Below are 26,951 nucleotides of genomic sequence, written 5' to 3' on the forward strand. Positions count from 1 at the left end.
TCAAATAATTAAGCGTTGGGTGTTTTTAGCTCAAAAAAAGGATGCTTCCGCAAATACCAGAGAAAAAAAGAGATTTCTTCTTGATTTTGAGAGTCAAAAATCTAACCTCTTGGTTGACAGAGTCAAAATATCTTGGAAGGTAAAAGCTAACTTCTCAAACCCCTGGAAGAGAAATGGATTTCTGATGCTGGGAGGGTTTAGAGGAAGCCACGAGAGTCAACATATTAATGAGTCTCTGAGGAAGGGCCTGTGTCCTACTTTACGTGGTAAGTGCTGAAGTGGTCACAGCAAACCGCCACAGGTCTGTGGGATTTGAGAAAAATAGTAAAACTTGTTCCCCATCTCCTGGTTAGAGCTTAGAGTCATAGGACCCCAATAATTACATAGCTGAGTGGTATATCTGGATAGGCATATGACCTTGGGGTGTTAGAGAGACTCTACAGTGGTTTGTAAGCACGAAGCAGAAATGACTGCATAAAATGTCTAGGTGACTAGGACTTAAGCCTAACAATTTCCAACAACCTGCACATCTAGGGTAGTGTAAGAACAGGACGGATGAAAAGAAGGAAACCAATAGGGGAATTAGGCTCCAACACCTGAGACCTACTGAGACTGACAATCAAGTATTTTTTGGTTTCTGAACAGAATAGAAATATTATAAGCTTAGATAAAAAAAAAGAAAAACCTGGGCAGATAGGGGAGTGAGGATGGGAAAAAGTAATATCCTCTTTTTTTTAATAGCAAGTGTCAACAATGCATGCGTGCAGTGCTCAGCCGTGTCTGACTCTGTGACTCCTACCAGGGTCCTCTGCCCATGGAATTTTCTAGGCAAGACTACTGGAGCGGTTGCCATTTCCTACTCCAGGGGATCTCCTGACACAGTGATAGAACCCAAGTCTCTTCTGCTTCCTGCATTGGTAGGCAGATTCTTTACCACGACAGCCACCTCGGAAGCTCAATCAATACAATAGCTATAAATTGATTTCAGCCTCTCAAAACTTTTCATGATCTCTCTTCTTAAACTTAGCCATCTTTGTTCACTGCTGTATTCTTAGTGTCTAGAACAGTTTGGCCCAATAAATACTGTTGAATGAATGAATCTATAAAATCACTGCCTGTTGCAGTTTTCATCCACTTGTTTGTTTTTAAATGAGCGTCACAGGTTTGATTCCCTGGGATGCAGAATCTGAGATGGAGTTTGGTGTGCTTAATGTTTATTAAGAGGTGCCTTTGGGATCCACACCTGGGGCGGTGGCAGGAAGAGACGTGGTCTTGGACCATGTGATCCTCTTCTATAAATCCATCCGGAAGAGCTGAGAGCAAGGCTGTTTGCAGCAGCAGCTTGCATTGGCTGATGCAAGACGTCCTTCAGTGCAGGGGATCTCAGCATGTACTATGGTGTCCACTCACAAGGTAACTGCATTTTAGAGATGTTAAATCATTTGTCCAAGGTCACACAGCTTGGATTTGAAGTTTAGTTACGTCTGACGCCAAAGCCCGTGATCTTGATATTTTACTTTATTGTCCACGTTGATGTAAGCTCACTCTTAAATTGGTGAGCGCTGGGGGTTGTAGTTGGGAGGACTTATTCTCAGGCTTCTGAGATACAAAGTGCAAATCAAGGCGGCAGACCTTTGAATGGTCCTGACTCGGTCTTTTAACAGTGGTCCCCAGCGTTTTTGGAACCAGGGACCAGTTTTGTGGAAGACATGTTTTCGACAGACTGGCATTGGGGGTCGGGGATGGTTTGGGGATGATTCAAGCACATTACACTTATTGTGTGTTTTATTTCTATCATTAGCTTTCTATCAGCATCACCTCAGATTATCAGGCATTAGATGCCCCGGGTTGGGTACCCCTGCTTTAAGAAACCCCCAGTGCTCTGCTCAGCAAGAAAACTGTAGTGACAGTATTTTGTATTGAATGATATGATTAACGACTACTACAGTTTGAAGTTGCTACCTGCCTGCCTTTCCATCAGGGTGATACTCTCGAAAATATTATATGGTCATATAAAACTGAAAAGTTTAGTTTGCATTGTATATTCTAATTTGGGCAAAATATTGAGTAGATCAGCAGTTTTTGGTATGGGTTCCCAGCCAACAGTATTGACACCAGCTGGTACTTGTGGCAATTGAAATTTGTGGGTGCTTCCTTGCAACTCCTGAATTCAAAACCACGGTGGGTGGGTTCAGGTGCTTCTAATGCAAGCTAGAGTTAGTTTGAGAGTACTGGAACAGATGGTACTGATAATTAGTAGGAAAAACAAGCTGGATTTGTAATTAGCAAATAAACTGTATATAACTGATTCCTTTTTAAATGGTTTGAATGTTTCCTCTGTTCGCTGGATTTGCTTTCATGTTGGATCTCAGCCCTCCTAAATAATCACAACATCCTAATGAGTAAGGTCTGAATTAATGAAAGTTAAAGATGACCTTTAAAGTCTTTTTTTCCGGAGGGAGGGGGTGTCTCTTTATATCTTTTGGGTCCAGAATTTGCCCCACTGCATGCGTGCAGTTATGTTTAGTCCCACACAGTCTCTTTGCATTCTGTTGCTCAAGGAGAGGTGTATTCAGGTGTAAGCGTTCCAGCACCGCAGCAAAGGATCCCAGGTCAGAAGCCTGTTTCAAAGCCAGAGTCTGTGTGCGATCTGGGGAAACTAATGTCCCTGCTGGGAAAACAATAGCTGGACTTGAGGGGGCTTAAATTTTTCATGGATTGTGTGAAGTTGAGGTTTTACACTTAGCTCTTTCATGTTGAAATTTACTTACAGAAAAGTGAGTTAACATTGCGTCCTGTAAGCACTGAACACTTGGCTGTAGGCATCATACATTGTTAGGTGCTGGAGAAAGTGAAGGTGGGGTTCTTTCTTTTATCACTTACAAGCTATCTTATGATATAAGACAGATCTTCATGCACTGATGGAGGAATAAAACATGGGAAAGAGTCTGAATGAGTAAGTCATATTCTCCAGCAGGAGGCTTCTGGGGCGAAGGAATCCCAGTGGACAGGACTAGATGAGAGGAACACTGAAAAGTTGAAGTCTAAGCTAGACCTGAAAACTAGAGATGATATGAAAAGGCAAAGAGGAAAGGAAATGTGTTTCTCCAGGGTGTATGGTGCCTGAAGGGAGGTATAAGTAATGCTTTGGGAAGAGTGAGGAAATCTGCTTTTCTCGGGGAGCTGAGGAGATCTTGGCTAGCAGGGAGGTTGGTACTAAGATAAAGACACATTGTACAGGTAAAGGGGATGGTTTGAAGGAGCAGAATGTAGAATTAGGACTTCTACCAGATCTTCTCTTTGAATCCAGGAGGGTCTGCTGGCCTGGTAGGTGTATTTGCCATATTCTTAATCTGCCTCTACCATACACTAACAGTTCCATAGTGGCTCAGATGGTAAAGAATCCACCTGCAATGCAGGAGATGGGGTTCGATCCCTGGGTTGGGAAGATCCCTTGGAGAAGGGAATGGCCACACACTCCAGCATTCTTGCCTCGGAGAATTCCATGGACAGAGGAGTGGGACTGCAAAGAGTTGGAGGTGACTGAACAACTAATACTTCCACCATGCACGAGACAATATAATGTAATAAACAGTAATAGAGGACTAAATAATCAAAAGAAGGATAGATTTCAGTTTCCTTTAGTTAAGAACCCCTGGAAAGTGTATTTATAGAACAGTAATATAGAAATTTATTTCTAGAGAGATTTCCATTTAAAAATATCAGCTAAAATAAAATTTAGTCAGTTCCAAGATTAATGCCCACTGTTAACTATTAATGGATAACTTTATATCCACACAGTCTAGATTTTAATGAAGATTATAGTGTTGAAGTTGTGTATTTCCAATATCCTAGTCTTATGAAGACTCATAAGATTAGATATATTAGAAAATCCTCAAGTTATGGCATACTCATTATACATGATATTTAAAATCATTCTCCATCACACTGGGAAACAGAATTCATCAGAAATATATGCTAATCTTTTGTTGGCTATATTGTTTCTGCATACATTCATCCAATAAACACTCGATTTTTCTTTTCCTAGTTTTATTGAGATATAATTAACATACTGTGCTGTGTAAGTTTAAGATGTATGGTGTAATGATTTGACTACATGTATTGTAAAATGATTATCGATATAGGTTAACATTCATTATTTCATGTAAATGTAAAAGAAGAAAAAAGTGTTTTTTTCACTTGTGAGACTTCTTGGGATCTACTTTGAAATATGCCATTCAGCAGTGTTAACTGTAGGATCATGTTGTGCTGTATATCCCTAACATTAATACTTATTTAACTTTTCTTGAGATATAATCGACATAGACATTGGCTTCATGTATGCCAGATAATACTTTGATGTTTCTATATAATACATTAATATATAGTGTATATTAGTAAGTGATGTGTATATTAATAAGTGCTGACCACAGTATGCCTAGTTAAGATCCATCATAGTTAGTTATCAGTTTATTTTTTTTTTGATGAGAACTTTAAGATCTATTCTCTTAACAAATATAGAGAACAGTATTATTAGGTGTAATCACCATGCTGTACATTATATGTCCATGAATCATTTATTTATAACTAGATGTTTGTAACTTTTGAGTACATTTTTCCATATCATCACCTATTCCCCGCCCCCACCCCTGGCGGCCACCAATTTTCTGTCGTTTAGCCACTAAGTCATGTCTGACTCTTGCAACCCTTTGGACTGTAGCCCACCGAGACCCTCTGTCCATGGAATTTCCCAGGCAAGAATGCTGGCGTGGGATGTCACTTCCTCCTCCGGAGGGTCTTGCCGTCCCAGGGATGGAACCCCTGTCTCCTGCGTCGGTAGGTGGACTGTTTCCCCATGAGCCACCGGGGAAGCCCATGTGTATTCTGAGCACCTTGTAATCGGCTGCCTATGTGTTAGTCCCTGGGACGAGTGAGTCTGAGCATGTGAGCCCTCGAAGAGTCATTTGTCACTTTGCTATGCTCTTTTTTAAAAAGGTTTTTTTTTTTTAAACTCTCGTTGGCTCCTCGGGTCTTTGTTGCTCGCAAACAGGCTTTCTCTAGTTGTGGCGGGCACCGGCCACTCCTCTGTTGCCGAGCGCGCGCTCCTAGGGCACTCAGGCTTCAGCAGTCTGGCACATAGGGTCATCTTCCCTGAGACGTGGGATGCTCCAGGACGAGGGATTGAACCCACGTCCCCTGCACCGGCAGGCAGACTCCGAACCAGCGGACCACCGGGAAGTTCTGCTATGCTTTTAAGGATGTGAGTCCTGCTGGTTTTGAAAGAGAGATGTTTCATCCCTCAGGTGCACGTCTTAAAAGTTGTGCTGCCTGATGTGGAGTTGAGACTCTTTGCTTCTCAGGGAGAAGGTCCTGGTTTTGAATTCTGATTATAGATTGTCACACTGGGGATGGGGTTTATGGTGAGATCGCATCTCAGCCTCTTCTATCCACTTTATGGGGTTTTTTCCTTTCTTTTTCCCTATGTGTAGGAGTTGCTCCTACACAAAATCTAGTTTTAGGGTTTGTTGTTGTTGTTTTTTCCAGAAGACATTGTTCCATATTTAGCTGTAGATTTGGTGTGTCTATGGGAGGAGATGAGTTCAGGGACTTCCTACACTACCATCTTGAACCAGCCATATTACTATGATTTTATAATATAGCTTGAAATCAGGAAATGTGATGCCCCTCTCTTTGTTCTTTTTTGTTAGGACTCCTTTGCCTATTCAGGGTCTTTTGTGGTTCCATATAAATGTTAAGATTGTTTTTTCTACTTCTGTAAAAAAAAATTGCCATTAATGTCTTGACAGGGATTGCATTAAGTCTATAAATGGCTTAACTGATTTTTAAAAATACTCAGTTAGTTTGGCTGCGCTGGGTCTTCACTGCTCTCTGTAGTTGTGGTGAGTGGGGACTACCCTCTAGTTGCCGTGTTCAGGCTTCTTGTTGTGGTGGCTTCTCCTTGCGGAACATGAGGTTTACGTGCAAAGGCCCCAGTGGTTGTGGCATTTGATCTTCGTTGCCTTGAGCTTGTGGGATCTTCCTGGTCCAGGGATAGAACCTGTGTCCCCTGTACTGGGAGGTGGATTCTTAGCCACTGGAGGTCTAACATGGACATTTAAACAATATGAAATTTACTAGTCCTTGAACAAGGATTCCATTTATTTGTGTTGCCTTTGATTTCTTTCATCAATATCTTATAATTTTCAGTGTGGAGGTTTTTCACCTCTTTAGTTAAATTTATTTTTTAAGTATCTTATTTTTCTTGCCACTTTAAGTGGCATTGTTTTATTTCCTTCTCAGATAATTTGTATAGTGTATAGAAAAACTTTGGATTTTGTATGTTAATTTCTTGTCAGGCAACTTTACTGAATTCAGTGATTAGATATAGCAGTTTTTTTTTTTTTTTTTTTTTGGTGGAGTCTTCAAGATTTCTGTATATTAAATCATGTCATCTGTAAATAGAGACCATTTTACTTCTTCGTTTTCAATTTTGATGCCATTTATTTATTTATTCTCTTCCTATTTGCTCTAGCTGGGACTTCCAGTACTATGCTGAATGGGATTCGAAATAACAGGCACCCTTGTCTTTTCCTGATCTCAGAGGAAAAGCTTTTAACTTTTCATCATTAAGTACGATGTTAGCTGTGGCCTTGTCCTATATGAACTTTATTATATTGATACATAAATCTGTTTATAATTTGTTGAATGGATGTTGAATTTTGTTAAGTGCTTTTTATGTATCTATTAAGATGATCATATAATTATTTCTTTCTATTAACGTGATGTATCCCATTTATTGATTTGTGTAAGTTGAACCATCCTTGTAGTTCAAAGATAAATCCTACTTGATCATGGTGAATGATCCTTTTATTGTGCTGCTGAATTTGGCTTGAAACTATTTTGTTGAAGACTTTTGCATTTATATTAATCAGGGACATGGTCCTATAGTTTTATTTTCTCGTAGTGTACTCCTCTGGCTTTACATTGGGTCCATGCTGGCTTCCTGAAATGAGTGTTCTCTACTCTTTGACTTTTTGGAAGTCTTTTAATAATGATTGGCATTAATTCTTACTTAACTGTCTAGTAAAATTCACCAGTGAGGCCATCTGGTCCTAGCATTATCTTCATCAGGAGACTTTTGATTACTGATTGAGTCTTTTTACTATTAATTGGTCTGTTCACATTTTCTGTCTCTCCTAATTCAGTCTTGATAGGTTGCATGTTTCTAGGAATTTTTCTGTTTTTTCTAGGTTGTCTAATTTGTTGGCATATAGCTGTTCACAGTAGTCTCTTATGATCTTTGTATTTTTGTATTACTGGTTGTAATGTCTCATTTTCATTTATGATTTTGCTGATTTGTTTCCTATTCTTTCTTTGATTAAAGTGTTCTTAATTTTCTCTTTCAAAGAGTCAACTCTTAGTTTGTTACTCTTTTCTATTGTTTTCCTGTTCTATATTTTATTTCTACTCTAATCTTATTTCCTTCCTTCTGTCAGCTTTGGGCTGTTAGGTCTTCTCTTTCTAGTTCCTGTAGGCATAGAGTTAGGTTGTTTTGAGGTTTTTCTTCTTTACTAATGTAGGCATTTATTTCTGTAATCTTTCCTGTTAGAAATGCTTTCGCTCAATCACATAAGTTTTGGTACACTGTTTCCATTTCAAGATATTTTTATTATTTCCCATTTAATTTCTTCTTTGATCCCTTGGTTATTCAGGAGAGTTTGTTTAATTTCCCTGTATTTGTGAAGTTTTCAGTTGCCTATTACTGATTTCTAGTTTCATCTCATTGTGATCAGAAAAGATACTTGGTATGATTTAAGTCTCTTTGAACTTGCTAAGATTTGTTTTGTGACCTGAAATAATGATATACATAGAAAATGTTCACAAGCATTTGAGAAGAATGAGCATTGCTGTTGTCAGAATATTCTGTGTATGTTAAGTTAATTTGGACTAGAGTATTGTTCAAACCCATTGGTTCATTGGTTTCTTTTTGACTCTGTCTGGATGATCTGTCTTATTGAGAGTGGGATATTAAAGTTCCCAACTATTATTATGTTGCTGTTTATTTCTTCTTTCAGCTCTGTTAGTTTTTGGTTTACATTTTTAGGTGCTCTGATATTGGGTACAAATATTTATGTTAAATCTTCTTGATAGGTTGGCCCTTTTTTTATTATGTAATGATTTTTGCCTCATAACCATTTTTAATTTAAAATATATTTTTTCTCTGATAGAGCTACCCTTTTTTAAACTCTTAATTTGCTAAAACCTTTTTCCATATCTTCATTCTCAATTTCTGTGTGTCTGTGTGTCTTTAAGGCTAAATGAGTCTCTTTATCATGGTGTGAATGTGATTACTATAGGCTCTTCCTTTGTGGTTATCATGAGGCATGAATATAAAATTTAAAAATTTTATCACCCTATTTTGAATTGATAATGATTTAATTTTGATAGCACTCCTAAACTTTATACTTTTACTTTGCCCCTCACATTTTATGTTATTGATGTTACAGTTTATGTGTTTTTTATGTTTTGTATCAAATAGCAGATTATTGTGGTCATTTTCTTTTTTTCTTTTTACTACATTTGTTTTTTAATTTTTAAACTAGAGTTGCAAATAAATTATGCACCACCATTACTATATTATAGAATCTGTCTTTGACTTTATATTTAACATTATCAGTGAGTTTAATGCTACTTTCTTATGTTTTTATAATGTTGATTAGTGTCCTTTTACCCCCACATAAAGAAGTCCCTTTAGCATTTGTTTGTTTTTTGGGTTTTGTTTTAAACTTTATTTTATTTATTTTTAATGAATCCACTTAAATTTATTTATATTTTTTTCCATTTATTTTTATTAGTTGGAGGCTAATTACTTTACAATATTGTAGTGGTTTTTGCCATACATTGACATGAATCAGCCATGGATTTACATGTGTTCCCCATCCTGATCCGCCCTCCCACACCCCTCCCCATCCCACCCCTGTGGGTCATCCCAGTGCACCAGCCCCGAGCACTTGTCTCATGCATCCAACCTGGATCTGTTTTACACTTGATAATATACATGTTTCGATGCTGTTCTCTCAGATCATCCCACAAGAGTTTATTCTGACTTGACCCACTTATATTTCTCAGAATGGGAATATATACATTATTTACCAATAAATGCTTAATGCTTTAAATTTACAATTATTTACAGAAACTTGGAAATCATTCTAATTAAATGGGAAAAAAGTACAATTTTTCTGTTCTTATAATTCAAAATATATTTAAAATAACATTTCTGCAGCAGCCAAAACCTTTAACCAAGAATTCAGAACTTCAATCTCTTAAGCTTTACAAAATGGCTACGTTCTAATTTAATTATCTTGATTATTAACACAGGAAAAAACTATGGTGGTTCTAAAGTAAGGCAGACTAGCAACTGGTACAGTGTTCTTTCTGGGTACTTAAAGCTGTCTTTATTTTTTTTACTTCATTTGTTCAAGCACAGACAATTGCTCTAACTTTAAAGAATGTTTAAATGAACTTTTGACATTTAATATTGGTGATGTTTGCTAACATTTAAGAATTTCAGTAATGAGACTCAGAAAATGACCACAATTAAAATTATCTTAAAGGACTTACTGACACACCAAGCAATTTAATAGTGTTTTTGAATTACATGGTGTTTTTTCCATAAACATAGCACCTTATTAAATACCTGGTAAACCATTTTGCCATCACAGTGAGGGTTGGGAGACTAAGTTCCAAAGGAAATTTTGTGATTTACTTAATACTACAAGACATCTCGGGCAAAATCAACATTAGGAATGCAAATTGTCGGTTTCCACACTCTGCTGCTGCTAAGTCACTTCAGTCGTGTCTGACTCTGCGACCCCATAGACGGCAGCCCACCAGGCTCCCCCGTCCCTGGGCTTCTCCAGGCAAGAATACTGGAGTGGGTTGCCATTTCCTTCTCCAATGCATGAAAATGAAAGTGAAGTCTAAGGGGATGCTTATCTACATGGGAACCATCTTTTTAAGATATGTCTCTAAAGCCCACAGAGTAGATAAACATTGAAATAGACTCCTGCTTTACAAATAATCTATTAAATGTGCCTGTAAAACTAAAAAATTTTTCCAAAAGATTGGAAGAAATATGGTTATTTTATCTGCTTACCCCAGGTAATTCTGATAAAAAGATACAAAATGAAATCTAATCTTAATTTGTAAAGTTTTGAGGTAAAAGCTAATGTATTGAAATCCAGTAAGGTTTAACTCTCGTCTGAATTAATGTAGCAACTACTCACTTGGCTGAGTTTTCACGGGCTGTGCTCTTGACCTGAAAAATCACTTTTTTCCTGCTGAGGAGATAGAGTAATCTTTGTAGGAGATGGGGGTGTAGTACCAGGTGAGTCGGTTCTTCCATCAGACATACTTGGTGATGATGCCAAATGGGGGACTTTCTTTCTTCCAAGGAATCCTCCTCCCTCAAATCCTTCTATAACTCTATTTTCAGTTTCATCTTCTGATGACCTTTTCTTGGATTCTAGAAAATCTTAGGCTATTTTATACACCTCCACTCCCCATCTGATCCTCTCAAACTTTTAAATTCCTGTTCCAGGAGACTTTGTCTTAGACACATTATATTACCCTGTTGCCCGCTTTACTTCAGCTTGTATTGGACCCAGATTACTATTTTCAGGGACAATGCTTCCTATATTTCTGTTCAGGTTTACAGTCTGGAAGTCCCTGTAACTGTGAAAGCTCTCAGTCCTCCTTGCTCTAAAGGACTTTCTCTGGTAAGGTCTCATGGAGCCACAAGTAACTGCTTCATGGATGGTTTCATGGTACTGGAGCTGAAGACTAGAATCTGATGTCCAAAGATGGCTATGCTGAACCACAGAAGTTGCCAGACTGATCTTAGGAGTAGCGCAGTGAGATGTGCATAGATCACACTGATCCAGTCTTTTGAGCAAATCTTCAGTTAGACCACCTACATCCTTATCCTCACTTTTGTTAACCGTATCCATGGTAGTGGTCAGATCCCACATCTGAATGCAGCCGTTTGTGTGACCTGTGAATAGGTAGTGCCTTGGCCTTGAGCCCATCCTGCTGGACTCACATTTTCTCACTGTAAATGAGGATATTGTGGAGCTGTCAACAGCTTGGATTTCAGAGATTCTTTTTCCAGTATATGAGTCTTACATACTGTTTTACAGGTTTACAAGTCTTACAGTTTGTTAGTAAACAACTTTCTGGATAAGCACCTGTTGATCATCTCACTCTCTAAAAGACCCTATATTGTTTCCAGAGGAAGAGCTTCCATGGCTTTCTGTCTCCTCCAGAGACAGTATCTTGAATGATGTCCCTTTAGCATTTCTTATAAGGCATGCCTAGTGCTTATGAACTTCCTCAGCTTTTGTTTGTTTGGGAAAGTCTTTTTCCATTACTTAAGGGTAGCTCTTCCAGGTATAGAATTCTCAGCTGACAGTTTTTTCTTTCAATGTTTTGAATATATCATTCCATTCTCTCCTGGCCTTCAAAGCTTCTGTGGGAAAAGCTGCTGATGTTATGAGTGTTCTTTTGTGTGTAGCTCCACTCTTTTCTTCCACTGCATTCAAACTTCTTTTTAGCTTTCACTTTGACAATTTAATTATAATGTGTCTTGGTATAGCCCTACTTGGGTTCACCTATGTGGAGACTTTTGGGCCTCATGAATTTGGGCATTCGTTTCTTTCCTAAGACTGGGGAAGTTTTTTCATTATTGCTTTAAATATGCTTTTCCCCCCTTTCTCTTCTTCTGAAATGCTTCTGAAATTCCCATAATGTCAATATTGTTTCTTTCAATTGTGTCCTATAAGTTACATATTCTTTCTTCACTCTTTACATTCTTTGTTTCCTATTATATTTGCTCCTCTGACTGGATTATTTCAAATGTTCTGTCTTCTAGGTCTTTTGCAAGGTCAAGTCTGTTGACTTTTGAGTCAACAGCTTTTGACAGTTTGACTTTTTAGTCATTGAGTTCAATCATTGTAATTTTTAGCTCTAGGATTTCTGCCTGGCTTTTTGATGGTTTCTATTTGTTGAACTTGTTTGTCGTTGTTTTCCTGATTGTTTACTTGTCTGCTGTGTCTTAGAGTTCACTAAATATCTTTAGGAGGATCATCCTAAATTCCTTGTCCGACAATTCAGATACCTCCATTCCTTTACGTTCGGTTGTTGGAACTTTATATCCTTTTGTGTCACATTTACAAGTTGACCTGATTTTTTTTGATCCTTGATTCCTTATGTTGACATCTGTGCATTTTAGTAAAAAATCTCTAATTCCAGACTTTTAAAATTTGCTTTGGCACAGAGTTCTTTACCAGTTGGCTCATTTTGGGTTTCTGGACATGTCTGATGGTAATATCTTTGGACAGGTGGGACTTGCCATCAGGGTGTATTTTCAGATTAGTTCACTGTTCAGGCTGGGGTCTGGGGTGGTACTTCTGACTGAGAATGATCAGATAGGACTTTTGGCTCTGTTCCCTTCCTAGGTAAGGCTGTAGGATGGGCTCCATGGTTACCTGAGTTCTCTGGTCAGACTTACTAGATAATTGGAACTGGATACTATTCTCCACAGTGGGCAGAACTATGAATTAGCTTCCTTCCCTCAGTAGGGCAGCAGGACAGGCTCCAGGGCCTGCGTAACTCACTGGGGATCTGAATCAGGCAGGTATGTGCAATGAATTATACGGCCAGATGAGGTCACTGGTTTTGCCCTGCAGACAGAAAAGTCCCAGCCTGTGTGCCCTGTTCAAGCATCACTGTAAGCCACGTTGTTGGGTGGGCTCTACAGCTTCCAGTATGCTCTGGTTAGGTTTCCTGGATGGGCAAGCTGAATGCTGTGGATAGCAATGGGAGGGCAACAAATCAGTTTCCTGCCCAGGTAGAACAGGAGAATCATCTCCAAGGCTGGCAAGCCTCTTTGTGGTCTTGACTCGAGTCAACCCATTCTCCAAGTTCCCTGCCAAACAGGGCCACTGGCTTTGGTCTGCAGCCCATCAGCTCTGCCTGCCATGTTCTCTTCTCGAGTGTTGCTGAGCCAGGCAGCTCCCAGGCGTCTTGGCCAGGGGGGCCAGGAGGTACAGTCACCAGTTGATAAAGGGATGGTTTAACTCCTCTGGCTGGGTGAAATGGAAGGGTCAGCGCCAAGCTGTGCTCTGGTGTTCTGGATCAGGTTTTCTGGTCGGGAGAGGCCAGACGCTACACTCAGTAATGGATGGGTGTATGAATTCGTTTCCCTGCTTTGATGGAGCCCACAACACCCCCAAGCCCAGCAAGATTCTTTGTGGTTTTGACTCGATCTGACTTGGTCCTTCCAAGTACCCTGGCCCTATACTGACAGACTTTGCTTTGCAACTGTCATAACGGCCTGCCATTCTCTGCTCAAGCAGAGCTATGTAGCTCTGTATTCCTGAGCTGTGTAGCTTCCAGGCTTTCTGGTCAGGGGGTACTGGGAACTACAACCAGCAGTGGGTTGGGCTATGACTCAGCTCCTCCGCTGCAGTGGGGCAGACCAGACTCTAGGGATAGCAAGGCGCTTCATTTGAGGATCTGAAGCAGGCAGACTTGCATCTCACAGGTTTCCCTGGTCATAGCTCAGCATGTGAGCAGAGTCTCTGATTGGGACAACTAGTTGGACCCTGCAAGTAGGAACTTGGGTCTGCCAAGATGCAAGTGCTGGTTCTTGCAAGCCCCTACCCCTTCTCCGTCATAATCATAATTTCAGTGATCAAGCCCCACAGATTCCCCACGATTCCTGTGGAATGAGACCAGACTGGGGCAGTTCACTCTAGGCTCTCATTTCCCAGTAGAGAAATGCTAGGCTCAGGGGAAGACCTCTTAATGGGGTGCTGTGCTGCCCTGGGGGAAGGGCAATGTGGTCAGCATGTGGCCATTCTTCTTACCCTTCTGATTTCACGTCTTGATCTCCATGGTGTGGGGGAGGTGCTTCAACCTTACCTCTATGTTCTAGGGTTTCCTTTCTCTCTAAATTTTTATTTTAGAGTATAATTGATCAACAGTGTTGTGTTAACTTCAGGCGTACAGCAAAGTGATCCAGTTATACATATACATGTGTCCATTTTTGTTTTCCAAATTCTTTTCCCACTTAGGTTATTACAGAATACTGCGAGTTCCTTGCCACTATACTTACTGTAGGTCCTTGTCATCTATTTTAAATACAGCAGTGTCTACATGTCAATCCCCAACTCCCAATCTATCCTTCCCTACCACCCTCCCGTCTTGGGAACTATTAGTTTGTTCTCTAAGCCTATGTATGAGTCTGTTTCTTTTTAAAAAAATTGTATTGGAGTATAGTTGATTTACAACATTGTGTTCATATCTGTTTTGTAAATAAGTTCATTTGTATCACTTTTTTTAAAGATTTTGAATATAAGCAATATCATATGATATTTGTCTTTGTCTGACTTTACTGCACTTGGTGTGATAATCTCCAGGTCCATCCATGTTGCTGCAAATGGCATTATTTCACTCTTTTTAACAGATGAGTAATATTCCATTATATATATGTACCACCTCTTTATCCATTCATTGGTCAATGGACATTTAGGTTGCTTCCATGCCTTGGCTACTGTAAACAACACTGCAGTGAACACTGGGGGGCATGTATGCTTTCGAACCAAGTTTTCTCCAGATATATGCCCAGGAGTGGGATTGCTGGATCATATGGTAGTTTTTTGTTTTTAAGGAACCTGCATACTGTCACCAGTCTTGATCCCTGTGGTGTGGAGGAGATGCTTCAGTCCCACCCCCATGTTCTAGGATTTTCTTAGTGGTGTCTTACCCATAAATAATTGTTAGTTTTTTTTTTGTGGGAGGGAGAGGGAAGTCAGAAACTACCTGTGTCATTATGTCACTCCTAACACTTGATTTCTTACAAAGTTCCTCAGAAATTCCCCTCTGCAACCTTCTTTGCCTTCTGCCTCTACAAACTTACAAACATCTTAAGATGTTCAATATGTCTTCCTTGTACCAAAAACTGGGAAGATGAATAAGTGTATTCACTATGCCAGTAGAAAAAAGTGAAGGGAGAGATGGGAGGAGGAAAGAGAAGAGGTTTTATGTTAGAAACATTATCGAGAATTGTGATTGCCAGAGGCACTTGTGATGGCAAAGGCAGAATTCCATGGGGGAAAATATATTTCTGGCCAGAGAGTCTGAAGTTCAGTCTATGCTCAGACCAGATATAAACTGGTACTTAGCAAATGGTTACTTCCTTATCCTGACCCGTGTGTTGCATGGTCCTCTATGTAGTTATGAATATTCATGGCCCATTGCAAGCCCAAGAAGTTGTTCAGTTCCCTTCCCTGCCCCCACCACTTTTCCTGTTCCAAGGAACAGGAGAGAAATTATGGATAGGTCAAAAGCGGGGACCTATTGGGCCGTGATGCTCAAGGTGGAGCTTTAGGCATAACAAGCAAGAGCCACAGGACTGGGTCAGTAGAGCAAGTTGTCTGTCTGGAGCATCTCTGTATGTTTCATCTTTTGAGACTTTCCATGGAAATTCCTCTGGCCAACGTGTGAAATATTTCACACTTCTTAATCATGATTGAAAACTCTGCCAGTGGCCACTTGTTTTCAGTTCCCATACATCTCCTTAGTTTAGGCTCTGTTAGAGTTATACAGTTGACCTTTGAACAACGCAGAGGCTGTGGGCACCAATCTCTGTCCAGTCAGAAATCTGGATATAACCATACTGATGGCCCTCGATGTCCATAGTTCATGGATCCAACCAATAGCAGATACTATAGTACTATATTGTATATTTATTGAAAAAAATATCTGCTTATAAATGAACCCTCACAGTTTAAACCTGCGGTGTTCAAGGGTTAACTGCATTTCACTCCCAGCAACAGCAGGTCAGAAAGAATACTAGAAAGATAAAACTACTAAGTGGCTGAAGTTCTAGCCTGCCCAAAGCCACGCTGACCAACTGTCCCCATCTAACGGAACATCTAAGGATCTTGGGACCCCATCAGCTCCGGATTCCACAGCCAGAATGAAACAATGTTGATGGATGAGGTGCACTCCCATTTCCCTGACTGGCACAAGCAAGGTGATATAATTCAAGGTCAGGTTCTGCAGCCTCTGGAAGAATAATTATAACAACAAGCATTGCTTAGAAGTACATTCCTCGACCTGCCCCTTGTGGCCCATCCAGACAGACAGTCCCTTTGCTAGGATTAGCAGAGCATACTAGTGGGCAGGGTGATCAAAAGCATTGCATGTGTCATTGGTTGCATTCTGTATTTCCTCCACAAAGTGTCAGTGGCATTTTCTGTCCTCTTCTGAGTAATTTCTAATTAGTCAGCTTGGTACTCTAAGAAGGAAGCATCAAGAAAGATAGGAAAGGGGCCTTAGGAAGAAAAATGTAATCTCTCTGAAGGATGAAGTCATTTCTCAAGAGTGTTTGGGAGTGACAGACTTTCTTTAAAGATGCCACTCTGATTCGTCTTATTCTATGAGAAGAAACAACAACAAAATTTCAGAAGACCCAGCTAAAAATATTCCATGTGCATAAATTTATTTTAAATTTTATTGCATCACATTATACAAGCATTAAACATGGCTTCACTTTGATGACTATTTAAATGTGAAAATCCATCATTCATGTCAGTACCTTTTGGCTATTTACAATTAAGGAAGTTCTATGTACTTTATATATCTCTGTATTTGTATGTACATATGTAAGAATATATGACTATACATATGTACACACAGAAATACATCTATGGCCATACACATAGCTATAGATATGTCATATATAATAATCTCCTCAGAAAGATCTGAAATTAAAAAAAGAAAAAGTTGTAAACAGGGTCTTGTTTGTGTTGTTTGATGACATGGAATTAGGACCATATGATGACATTCTAGGAATGTGTCCAGGTGTCCGAATACCCTTTATAGCCCAGTGTCTGTAAAATTCACATGGGTTAGAATGCAAAAAGATAGCAAACAGGCTGAAAAACAGGCCCAGTATACAAGTTCCCCTTGGTTTTAAAAACTTGAGAATGTACTGCCCATGATGTGCATGCTTGCTTGGTCAGGAATGGTCTGTGGCTAGAAAGCATTTGTGTGCTGGGCTGCAATGTGACTTCACAGCAGCGTGGCTTCCCAGGCAGTCCTTTCAGGGTGCTGACCCCTCTGCCGCTGCCGACCTCGGCGACATGCACTGCGGTTGCATTATAGTCATTCACTTGAATGTGCTTTTGCACAGCCGGGAGAAGTAAACAAGAATTCAGGTCCTAGGCCTGGAAATAAACGATTATCTGGAAAAAAAAGGAGAAAGTATTAAGATTCTAAGTATACACGATGGCTGAAAGGACAGAATGTGCAATGGTGTATACTTGTTAACATGAAATCAAAGATATTCAAGGCATCTATAATCCTGAACCAAGTCAGGTAGGGTATAAGCATTACTGTGCCCACTTTACAGATGAACAGATGGAGGCACAGTCTGGAGGAAGGTGGCTTCCTGCCAACTGCTGGTAAAATAGAGACAAAGACTACGCTTTCAAGAAAAATTGAGAAATGGCCTCTTTGGGGAGAAAGCAAATCAAATGATGAGGCCAGAAGGAACTGCAGCTCCCAAGCGTGAAGGGCCCTGCAGCGCAGAGTAGCCCTGGGCTGTGAGGTGGGGATAATCCACAGTAGCACCTTGGTCTCCGGGCCCTGGAGCTGTTCTTTTCTCTAATGTCTGCCTCCTCCTCCAACTCAAGATGTCTGGCTGGTCAGCCTTTCTCCTCTGACAGCTGACCAGAGCCAGAGAAAAGGTGGTCAAAATGGTACATGGGCCAGGGGGTTGGAGCAAATTACAGAATCCCAGAAGGTTAAAACCAGATAGGCCCTTAAAGGATTGTTTAGTCCAACTCCTTTTTTCTTGCAAATGTGGAAACTGAATCCACAGGAATGTTCCAACTCAGGCCAGACAGAATGGAAAAGCCAGACAGAGAATGGAAAAAGCCAGATCTGCAATCCACGGGACTAGAACACGGTGCTCAGCCACAGTGCAAATCCCATATAGTATTCTAGAGCACTCTGTTTTGTACATGTCTCACAGATTTTGCCTTATTTGAGCTGTATATTAGTTCCACCAAATAAGCAGACTCAGAAAAGTGTAATTTTCCTGAACTCACATAGCCAAATGACAGCTGGGGAACAGGGCAAAATTACTAAGTAGCAAAACATTTCTTGCCTTTACTGAAGTCAAGGGCTACTTTTGGAATTGAGGGCAGAACCAGTGTTCATCATCTATGTTGTTGTTATTTAGTTGCTCAGTTGTGTCTGACTCTTTGTGACCCCTTCGACTGCAGCATGCCAGGCTTGTCCTTTACCATCTCCTAGAGCTTGCTCAAACTCATGTCCATTGAGTCAGTGATGCCATCCAACCATCTCATCCTCTGTTGTTCCCTTCTCCTCCTTTCTTCAATCTTTCCCAGCATCAGGGTCTTTTCTAATGAGTTGGTTCTTCGCTCCAGGTGGCCAAAGTATTGGCACTTCAGCGTCAGTCCTTCCAATGAATATTCAGGACTGATTTCCTTTAGGATTGACTGGTTTGATCTCCTTGTGGTCCAAGGGACTCTCAAGGGTCTTCTCCAACACCACAGTTCAAAAGCATCAATTCTTCGGTACTCAGCTTTATGGTCCAACTCTCACATCTATATATGACTACTGGAAAAACCATAGCTTTGACTAGATGGACCTTTGTTGGCAAAGTAATGTCTCTGCTTTTTAATATGCTGTCTAGGTTGGTCATAGCTTTTCTTCCAAGGAGCAGGCGTCTTTTAATTTCATGGCTCCGTGGTCACTGTCCACAGTGATTTTGGAGCCCAAGAAAATAAAGTCTGTCACCTTTTCCAGTCCTGTGACCACTGCTGAGTTTTCCAAATTTGCTGGCATATTGAATGCAGCACTTTAATAGAATCATCTTTTAGGATCTGAAATAGCTCAGCTGGAATTCCATCACCTCCACTAGCTTTGTTCATAGCGATACTTCCTAAGGCCCACTTTGCTTCGCACTCCAGGACGTCTGGCTCTAGGTAAGTGATCACACCATTGTGATTATCTGGGTCGTGAAGATCTTTTTTGTATAGTTCTTCTGTGTATTCTTGCCACCTCTTCTTAATAGCTTCTGCTTCTGTTAGGTCCATACCATTTCTGTCCTTTATTGAGCCCATCTTTGCATGAAATGTTCCCTTGGTATCTCTGATTTTCTTGACGAGATCTCTAGTCTTTCCCATTCTGTTGTTTTCCTCTATTTCTCTGCATTGTTCACTGAGGAAGGCTTTTTTTTTTTTAATCTCTCCTTGCTATTCTTTGGAACTCTGCATTCTCATGGGTATAGCTTTCCTTTTCTCCTTTGCCTTTTACATCTCTTCTTTTCTCGGCTACTTGTAAGGCCTCCTCAGACAACCATTTTGCCTTTCTTTTTCTTAGGGATGGTTCTGATCCCCATCAGTATCCATACACCACTACTACCCTGTGGCCTGGGGCTCGGGGCGTTCCCCCAAGTCCACACTCACACCTGACTCATCATAAACTCCTGGACTATCCACACAGATCTGGATCAATGGAACTTTACTAATTTAACAACAAACATTTCTGCAGATATATGCTATATTTTTACCTATGTGAAAAGTAAAAAAAAACCATACTTTTCCCTATATATTTCATCTTTCTTTTGGAGGTCAAATTTTCAAAGTTAGTCTCCAAACAACTGGAGTCAGCAGGGAAGGCAAAATAAATGCTGCAACATTAGCTTCACAGAGTATCAGAACTGAGGGCTCATCTTATCACTGAAGAAATTGAGGCCCAGAAAAGCAAAGTGACTTGTCCAAGGACACACAGATAGTAATTGCCTTGCCGGAAAGGTTTCAGAAGAACTTTTGCATAAGATATGTGGGAACATCATGGAACTTTCTTGAGTGTAATGCACCTGACCTTTAAAAATGCACATTAATAAAGTCTTTATTGAATTTTCACAGTATTGCTTTTATTTTTTTATATTTTGTTTTTTTGGCCACAAGGCATGTGGCATCTTAGCTCCCTGGCAAGGAATGGAAACTGCATTCCTTGCATTGGCAGGTGAAGGTTTTAACCAGTGGACTTCCAGGGATGCCCCCAGATGTGCATTTACTTAATAGGTGCTGTGTGCTTAACACTGCCCTGACGAGTTGGAAGAATCAATTGCAATCCATAGGGATTTTCCTAAAGATGCTTACAATTGTGCTGGGGAAGCCTAATAACTGTTTGAAAATCACAAATTAATAACACATATCAATATCTGTCAATACATGTGGTACTGATGCAGTAACCAGAGATGTTTATCAGGAGTGAGTCTCTGTGGGCTGATGAGTCTGGGGAAACCTTTTTAGAAGGTGTGGCGTGACATGGGTCAGCCTGGGAAGAAATGATGCCTGGGTGATGGAGGGGAGGCCATCGTGGGTGAGATGAAAAGGTGATTTAATATCCCCAGGGTAACCTGCCCCTTCTTTCTGATGAAAGGGAACAGCCAGACTGCAGTGGATGTGGTTGTGGGGCAAGGTTATTTTGGGGGACACATAGGCCAACTCGTGAAGATCTTGGCTGCCGGGCTAGAGTGTGACAGGGAGGCAGAGAAGAGCCACAGGAGTTGTGTGCAAAGGGAAGATTAGGTTAAATTTGCAATTAAAGTAAGAAACAAGCTGGTTTTGGAAGCTTCTAAAGGATTATTTACTACTGGGCTTCCCTAGTGGCTCAATCGGTAAAGAATTTGCCTGCAATGCAGGAGACCTGGTTTCGATCCCTGGGTCGGGAAGATCCCCTGGAGAAGGAAACGGCAACCCACTGCAATACTCGTGCCTGGAGAACTCCATGGGCAGAGGAGCCTGGCTGGCATGGTCCATGGGATCACAAAGAGTCGGACGTGACTGTGTGACTAACTTAAAAGGATTTATTTTCATCCCTATCAAGAGAACAAGGGCAAGCTCTGTTCCAAGGAGTTAAAAGCGCCCCTCCCAGCCAAGGAGAGATTTCAGACCGTGAACGTACCTCTCACCGACCTGGTCACGGCCACTCATTGTGGTGTGCTTTTCCATTTTTCTTCCTCTCCTTTCGTTCCTTCTGGAGACGCTCCAGTTCTGCTTCATACATCATCTCCTGAATCAAGTACTTCTCTCTTCTCATTCGATCCCTTAGATCTTTTGGGAGGTCTGGGATCAGATATGAAATGAGGTGCTTTATACAAAACACGAGGTGCTAAAAACACAGGGGAGAATACAGCAGAGTCAGGTCTACTGTGCAGCCTGAACTGAAAGAGCCCTGGGAGCTGGTCAAGATCAGGGATGTGGAGCCTCTGGAGTGTCTGGAAAGTGGGACGAAGCCAGGGGAGGTGTGTGGGAGGAGAGAGGGTCACAGGCTCGGCGAGGACTGAGCCTGGTGGGATGGCCCCACATGGGAAATGAGGATTCAGGAAAGAAGGTGGAGAAGCAATGGCCAGAGAATGCAAAGGAGAGCCAGAAGAAAGGACCGCGGAGTCCGAAGGCCAGGTCTGAATCCCAGCTCCACTTTTAGCACTTAAGATGGTTTACCTGAGCATAAGTCACTTTGAACCTCAATTCCTTCACCCACAAAATGGGTGTTATTGTAATAATTGTAAGAAGATATTTTAGAAGGCTCCACGGATGGCAAAATACTTTATTGTGGTGGTCTGGCACCAAACCTGCAATATCTCTGAGGTATGCCTGTATAGGAACTTTTAGTCTGAGCCAAGAGGCAGCCTTCACTTGCATTAATCTGGCTTTAATATATGTAATGAGAGATGAAATTTCCATTTTGGAATACAGTTATGGGAATGAAAACTATTTTTAATACAATTTTCTTAAAGACTAGGAGAAAATAGATGATATAATTTTATTGACACATAATACAGGCATAATCTACTAGGTAGATTATACTTTATAAGTTCATACGTAATGTCATGATGATGCACAACCAGAGGCTGCCACTTGTAACAGTCATTTCAGTGTTTTCTAAACACTGTCCCTGAACATCAGAAGCATCTTGGAGGACTGTGAAAAGCAAATTGCAGGCATGATGTATCAGAATCTCTGGGAGTGGGGATGGAAAAATGGCAATTTTCCTGAATTTTAAGAACCACAGCCCTAAGAATATTAAACTTAGGACCAAAGATTCCTGACTTACCCATTAACAATAAACAGTGAACTTTCAAATATTTCTTAGAAAATTCAAGGACTTTAATTAAAGACAAGAAAATGAGAAAAAGATTGCACAGTATAACTTATCCTGCTTCTAGACAATCCATAAATCACATTGAAAGTTCTTGTAACTTACATTCATCCATTACTTCTATTTACTTCATTAGGTCAAAGGAAATCAAGGCATTGGGTGAGAAAAGTTACCTCGAACACAATGATAAAAGCCAGTCGGGCTGCTAAGACGTGCCAGAACTGGAGCGTGTAGCCGTAGGGCGCCAGGGAATGAGGAGGGTCACGGTAGTCCCGGTACCTATAAACATACGGGAGAATCTTACATTCCAAATTAGGATCTTCCTGCCTCCCAAAGCTCTTCTCCCTACTCTGTAACCCTCACTCACGGGAGACAAGTATATAGAGTTTTTGTGTACTAGACATCTGTGGTTTCGCATCTCTTCTAGTGAAAGACTCTCCTTCTCTGGGGAATCATCCCTGTGGGCTGGGCAGGGTTTGCCTCTTCCCTGATCCCAGCTCAGAAGATGAATCAGACCTGGTCAGTGAAACTCATTACCAGGTCTTCTGCTAAGAATGATCACTTAGTGAATTATTACTAAGTCCACAGAAAGTAAAAGCCTGGAGCTTCCAGTGGGCGTCACAGAGGTGTGTGAAGCCAGCCTGCTTGGGAACGCAGTCCACAAAACAAAGCAGAGCCAGCACAAAGGCAGTCTCTTGCGGACACTGCTGGAGGGTTGGAAGCTAGTCGTTAATAATGTGAGCATCGTTAACAACCTCCTGGTCACCTGAACCAATGGATTTCTGTTTAAGTCAGTTTACACTGGATTTCTGTCACTTGCCACTAAAGAGTCCTTCCTAATATATGCTCACAAGTTGGTAACTTGTGAGTCACCAACTTCCATGAATATTATGAACTAAGTGCCAAGTCTTATCCTCGGAACTTAAATCCTTGTGACTACACTTTATCCTTTACTATCCATCAGTACTATTACGTGCGAAAACTAAGAAGTGACTATCATCGCCTTAGTGTTTTCATGTGTTTTGAATCTTCTTTTCATTAGCTTCAGAAATGTGAAAAGATCTAGAAATACTGGTTATTACAATAGGTCTGCTGGGTAGACACACCAGATTTCCTTTGTCTGAATAAAAATTATGATTGCCTAGGTTCTTCTATAAGACAGTACCTAACTTCAGGTTGGCAACTAATTTGTATATGAGGATATAGGGCACTGCCTATGCAGAGCACCCTTGAAAAGTATCAGACTACAAAAATATGAGCTATGACCACTACAATCATCTTAATTATTATTAGTGTCTATGGAATGTAACAGTATTGTACTATGATTGTTTTGCCAATAAGGTGATATTTTTGATGAGTACTTGCTACAGAAATTAAGAATGAATCTGTTTTTCTCTGTCTGACAGCTTCACTAAGCACTATACCCTCCATGTTGCAGCAAACGGTGGAATTTCATTATTTTTTGTGGCTGAGTAATAGTTCATTGTGTGTGTGTATGCACACATGTATCTATCTAGTTGCATATCACATATCCATCTGTTGATGGATGCTTACATTGATTCTATATTTTGGCTACTGTAGATAATGCTACTATGAACACTGAGGTGTGCATATATTTTTTGCCTCTTTATACTTATTTTTTTAATGTTTAATTGGAGGATAATTGCTTTACAATGTTGTATTGGTTTCTATGTATATCTTTTCTAATTAGTGTTTTCATTTTCTTTGGATATATATCCATCTGCTTAGTGAAGTAAGTCAGAGAAAAATACCTTTATGTTTTCTTTTACATGTGCAATATAAGAAATAAAGCAAGCGTAACAAAAACAGACTCCTAGATACAGGTAACAAACTAGTGGTTACCAACAGGAAGAGGGCTGTGGGGAGGCCGGGATATGGGAAGGGGATTGAGAGGTACAAAGACTAGGTGTAAACTAAATAAGACACAAAGATGTAATATACAAAACAGGAAATATAACCAGTATATTATAATAATTTTAAATAGAGGATAATCTACAAAAATGCCAAATCACTGTGTTGTACACCTGAAAATAATAAAGCTCTGTAAATCACTATATTGCAGAAAAATTAATGAGTCTGTTAGTGCCTTCAAACTTGATTCTATGATGGTGAGGATTTGGTGAGATTAAATAATCGGTTACTGCCATAGGTCCAATAACAATGCCTGGAATTTTAGGAAGAATGATTTTATTTAAGATTAAAGTTTGCATAGACTATTGTAACCTCCTTTTACTTTTTGCAGAGCACAGCTAGTCATGAACCCAGAATTGTGTTTTCTTCAATTAAGACAACAAATGTAGTTCCTTTGTTTGTCTTTAGCTACACATATTTCAAGTACAGTCCAAGTCAACATTCTAGAAGAAAAATATCAGTGTGCTTTTTATTATACACATAGTTAATTATTAAACAAAGGTATATATAAGAGGAGTGAGCCTATATTGCTTCAAGAGTCACCTCCATTGACCCCTTAAACCTTTTCCACAATAGTGTTCACTAGAAAAGGAAGTTCTTTTCAGGACCCACTGGTCTCTGCTCTGCTCTTGTCTTTTGCCCTTTGTTTTGCCTGCTCTATTTTGTAGCTTCTCAGACGTTGTTTGGCTTTTCATTTGAAGAATTTTGACAAATCTCTTCTTCCCCAGATACCTTCTAAACTTGCTCAGTAGAAAATCATGGCTTTTCCTTGATTTTGAGGACCATTTTCCTTGATTATTTCCATAAAATACAATTCAGATGTATTGTTTTTTAAGACTGATTTCTTTACTTTACTGTTTGGCTGCTCCGGGTCTTCACTGCTGCCTGTGGGCTTTCTCTAGTAGCGGGGTGGAGGCTACTGTTCCTTGCAGTGCATGGACTCATGCTGGTGGCCTCTCTTGCTGGGAGCACAGGCTCCAGGCAGGCTCAGAGGCCGTGGCTCAGGGGCTCTAGAGCACAACCTTAGTTGTGGCACATGGGCTTAGCTGCTCCACAGCATGTGGGATCCTCTCATGCTAGGGATCATTCCCCATGTCCCTTGCATTGCAAGGCAGATTCTTAACCACTGGACCACGAGGGAAGCCCCATATGTATCTTATAAGTCCTGCTATAAATTCATGGCAAATAAAAGAATTCCTTCCTTCAGCATAGCTGAATAAATTAGGGACATGTCAAATACAAACAGCCATTAAATATAAGTATGAAACTTAGAATAATGAAATACTTTTCATGATTCAACGAGAATAGATTATCAAACACAATGACTATTTGTAAATTCACAAAAGATAAAAGGTTTTGGGGCTTCCCTGGTGGCTCAGATGATAAAGAATCTCCCTGTAGTGTAGGAGACCTGGGTTTGATCCCTGGGTCAGGAAGCTCCCCTGGAGAAGGGACTGGCAACCCTCTCCAGTATTCTTGCCTAGAGAATCCCATGGGCAGATGAACTTGACGGGCTTGCACCTGGGATATTCTAGCACTAGTTAATTTATTCCCATTTTTTTGAATTGTGAAAATAAAAACATATATATGTTAACAAAATTTTAGGTTGGTTAGTTTAGTTGCTAAGTTGTGTCCGATTCTTGTGACCCCATAGACTGTAGCATGCCTGGCTCTTTTGTCCATGGGATTCTCCAGGCAAGAATACTGGGTGGGTTGCCTTCTCCAGGGAATCTTCCTGACTCAGGTATTGAACCCAGGTCTCCTGCATTGCAGGAGATTTTTTGCCAACTGAGCTACAAGGGAAGCAAAAGATTTTAGGTGGTGGTTTTAAATGTTACTTCATGTTTTTTCAAAATTTAAAAAATTAATGTTCTTTACAATATGCTTTTCATATCTAGAAAACACAAACTCATGGCTATGGTGAGTTGGCAACATCTTAGAAAATTTCTATGCAGGATTTGTTGCTGAGAATGTGCATCTATTTATTCAGACTGTGAGTCATATATGCCCATTTGTGATAGATCACAGAGTTCCGCTAACCTGTACCCAGAGGAACACAACATGTCTACATGGCTACTTAGGTTCTGAGAACAGGAATCAGAAATTGTGAAATTCTTAGGAAGTTCGTTTTCAGAAGCAGCAGATTTCTGGCTTCCAACTCTCTTAAGCCATTGTACCATAAAGTCAAGTTTCTCTCTAGAAATTTCTTCTTACTACCCTAAGGGAATTAAAACTCAGTGGTAGCAATGAGTTTGTCATCTTTGCTGCCTGCAACTGTCTCCAGAATTATGCACTAGAGAGTACACTAGAACCATGCTCGGGGTTTGCCTGACTAAATGATGCACAAAGCATCTCTGGACATGAACTTTCCCTTTCAACACACTTAGGGTCTGTCTCAGCCTGCTCTAAAATTTTGGACTCACTCTTTTCTTCTATGAGCTTGTGAACGACTATGAGTGGAGCTCTCAGTTCACGCTCCAGCACCTACCCCTGATCTCCTTGCTTTTTCCACTTGACAGATGTTTTGGAGAGGGCTGTGCTCAGATGTGTCCCATGTCTTTGTTTTTGATGCAAAGTCTAATTTTTCTTTTGCAAAATGGTTGGCTACATGTTCTCTGGCACTTGTATCAATACAAAGAGAACAGTTCCTTGTCCTTCTGTAGAAACAGCCAGGAAACCAAGCCTCAAACGAATAAATCAGTGTTACTCTTCTGATCTTTTAGCCTAGTACCTTCCAAGACATTGAACAG

General features: G+C 40.4%; 1 protein-coding gene and 1 pseudogene across 1 annotated transcript in view; both read right to left on the bottom strand.

The window, feature by feature from the left end:
* Positions 1-10,298: 10,298 nt before the first annotated feature.
* On the bottom strand, positions 10,299-15,760 carry LOC133043129 (BTB/POZ domain-containing protein KCTD3-like; annotated as a pseudogene).
* Positions 15,761-16,619: 859 nt separating this feature from the next.
* The window catches only part of ANO4 (anoctamin 4), a 418,375-nt gene continuing 408,043 nt past the window's right edge, over positions 16,620-26,951 (bottom strand). Inside the window, exons 28-30 of the mRNA XM_061124170.1 lie at positions 22,443-22,548; positions 21,073-21,279; positions 16,620-17,312 (exon numbers count right to left, since the gene is read on the bottom strand). Coding sequence (XP_060980153.1) covers positions 21,088-21,279; positions 22,443-22,548 — 298 coding nt within the window. The 3' untranslated portion in view covers positions 16,620-17,312; positions 21,073-21,087. The remainder of the gene's footprint in view (positions 17,313-21,072; positions 21,280-22,442; positions 22,549-26,951) is intronic.

The sequence above is a fragment of the Dama dama genome, chromosome 22 (genome assembly GCF_033118175.1).
Source record: "Dama dama isolate Ldn47 chromosome 22, ASM3311817v1, whole genome shotgun sequence".
In the NCBI taxonomy this organism is placed as follows: Eukaryota; Metazoa; Chordata; class Mammalia; order Artiodactyla; family Cervidae; genus Dama; species Dama dama.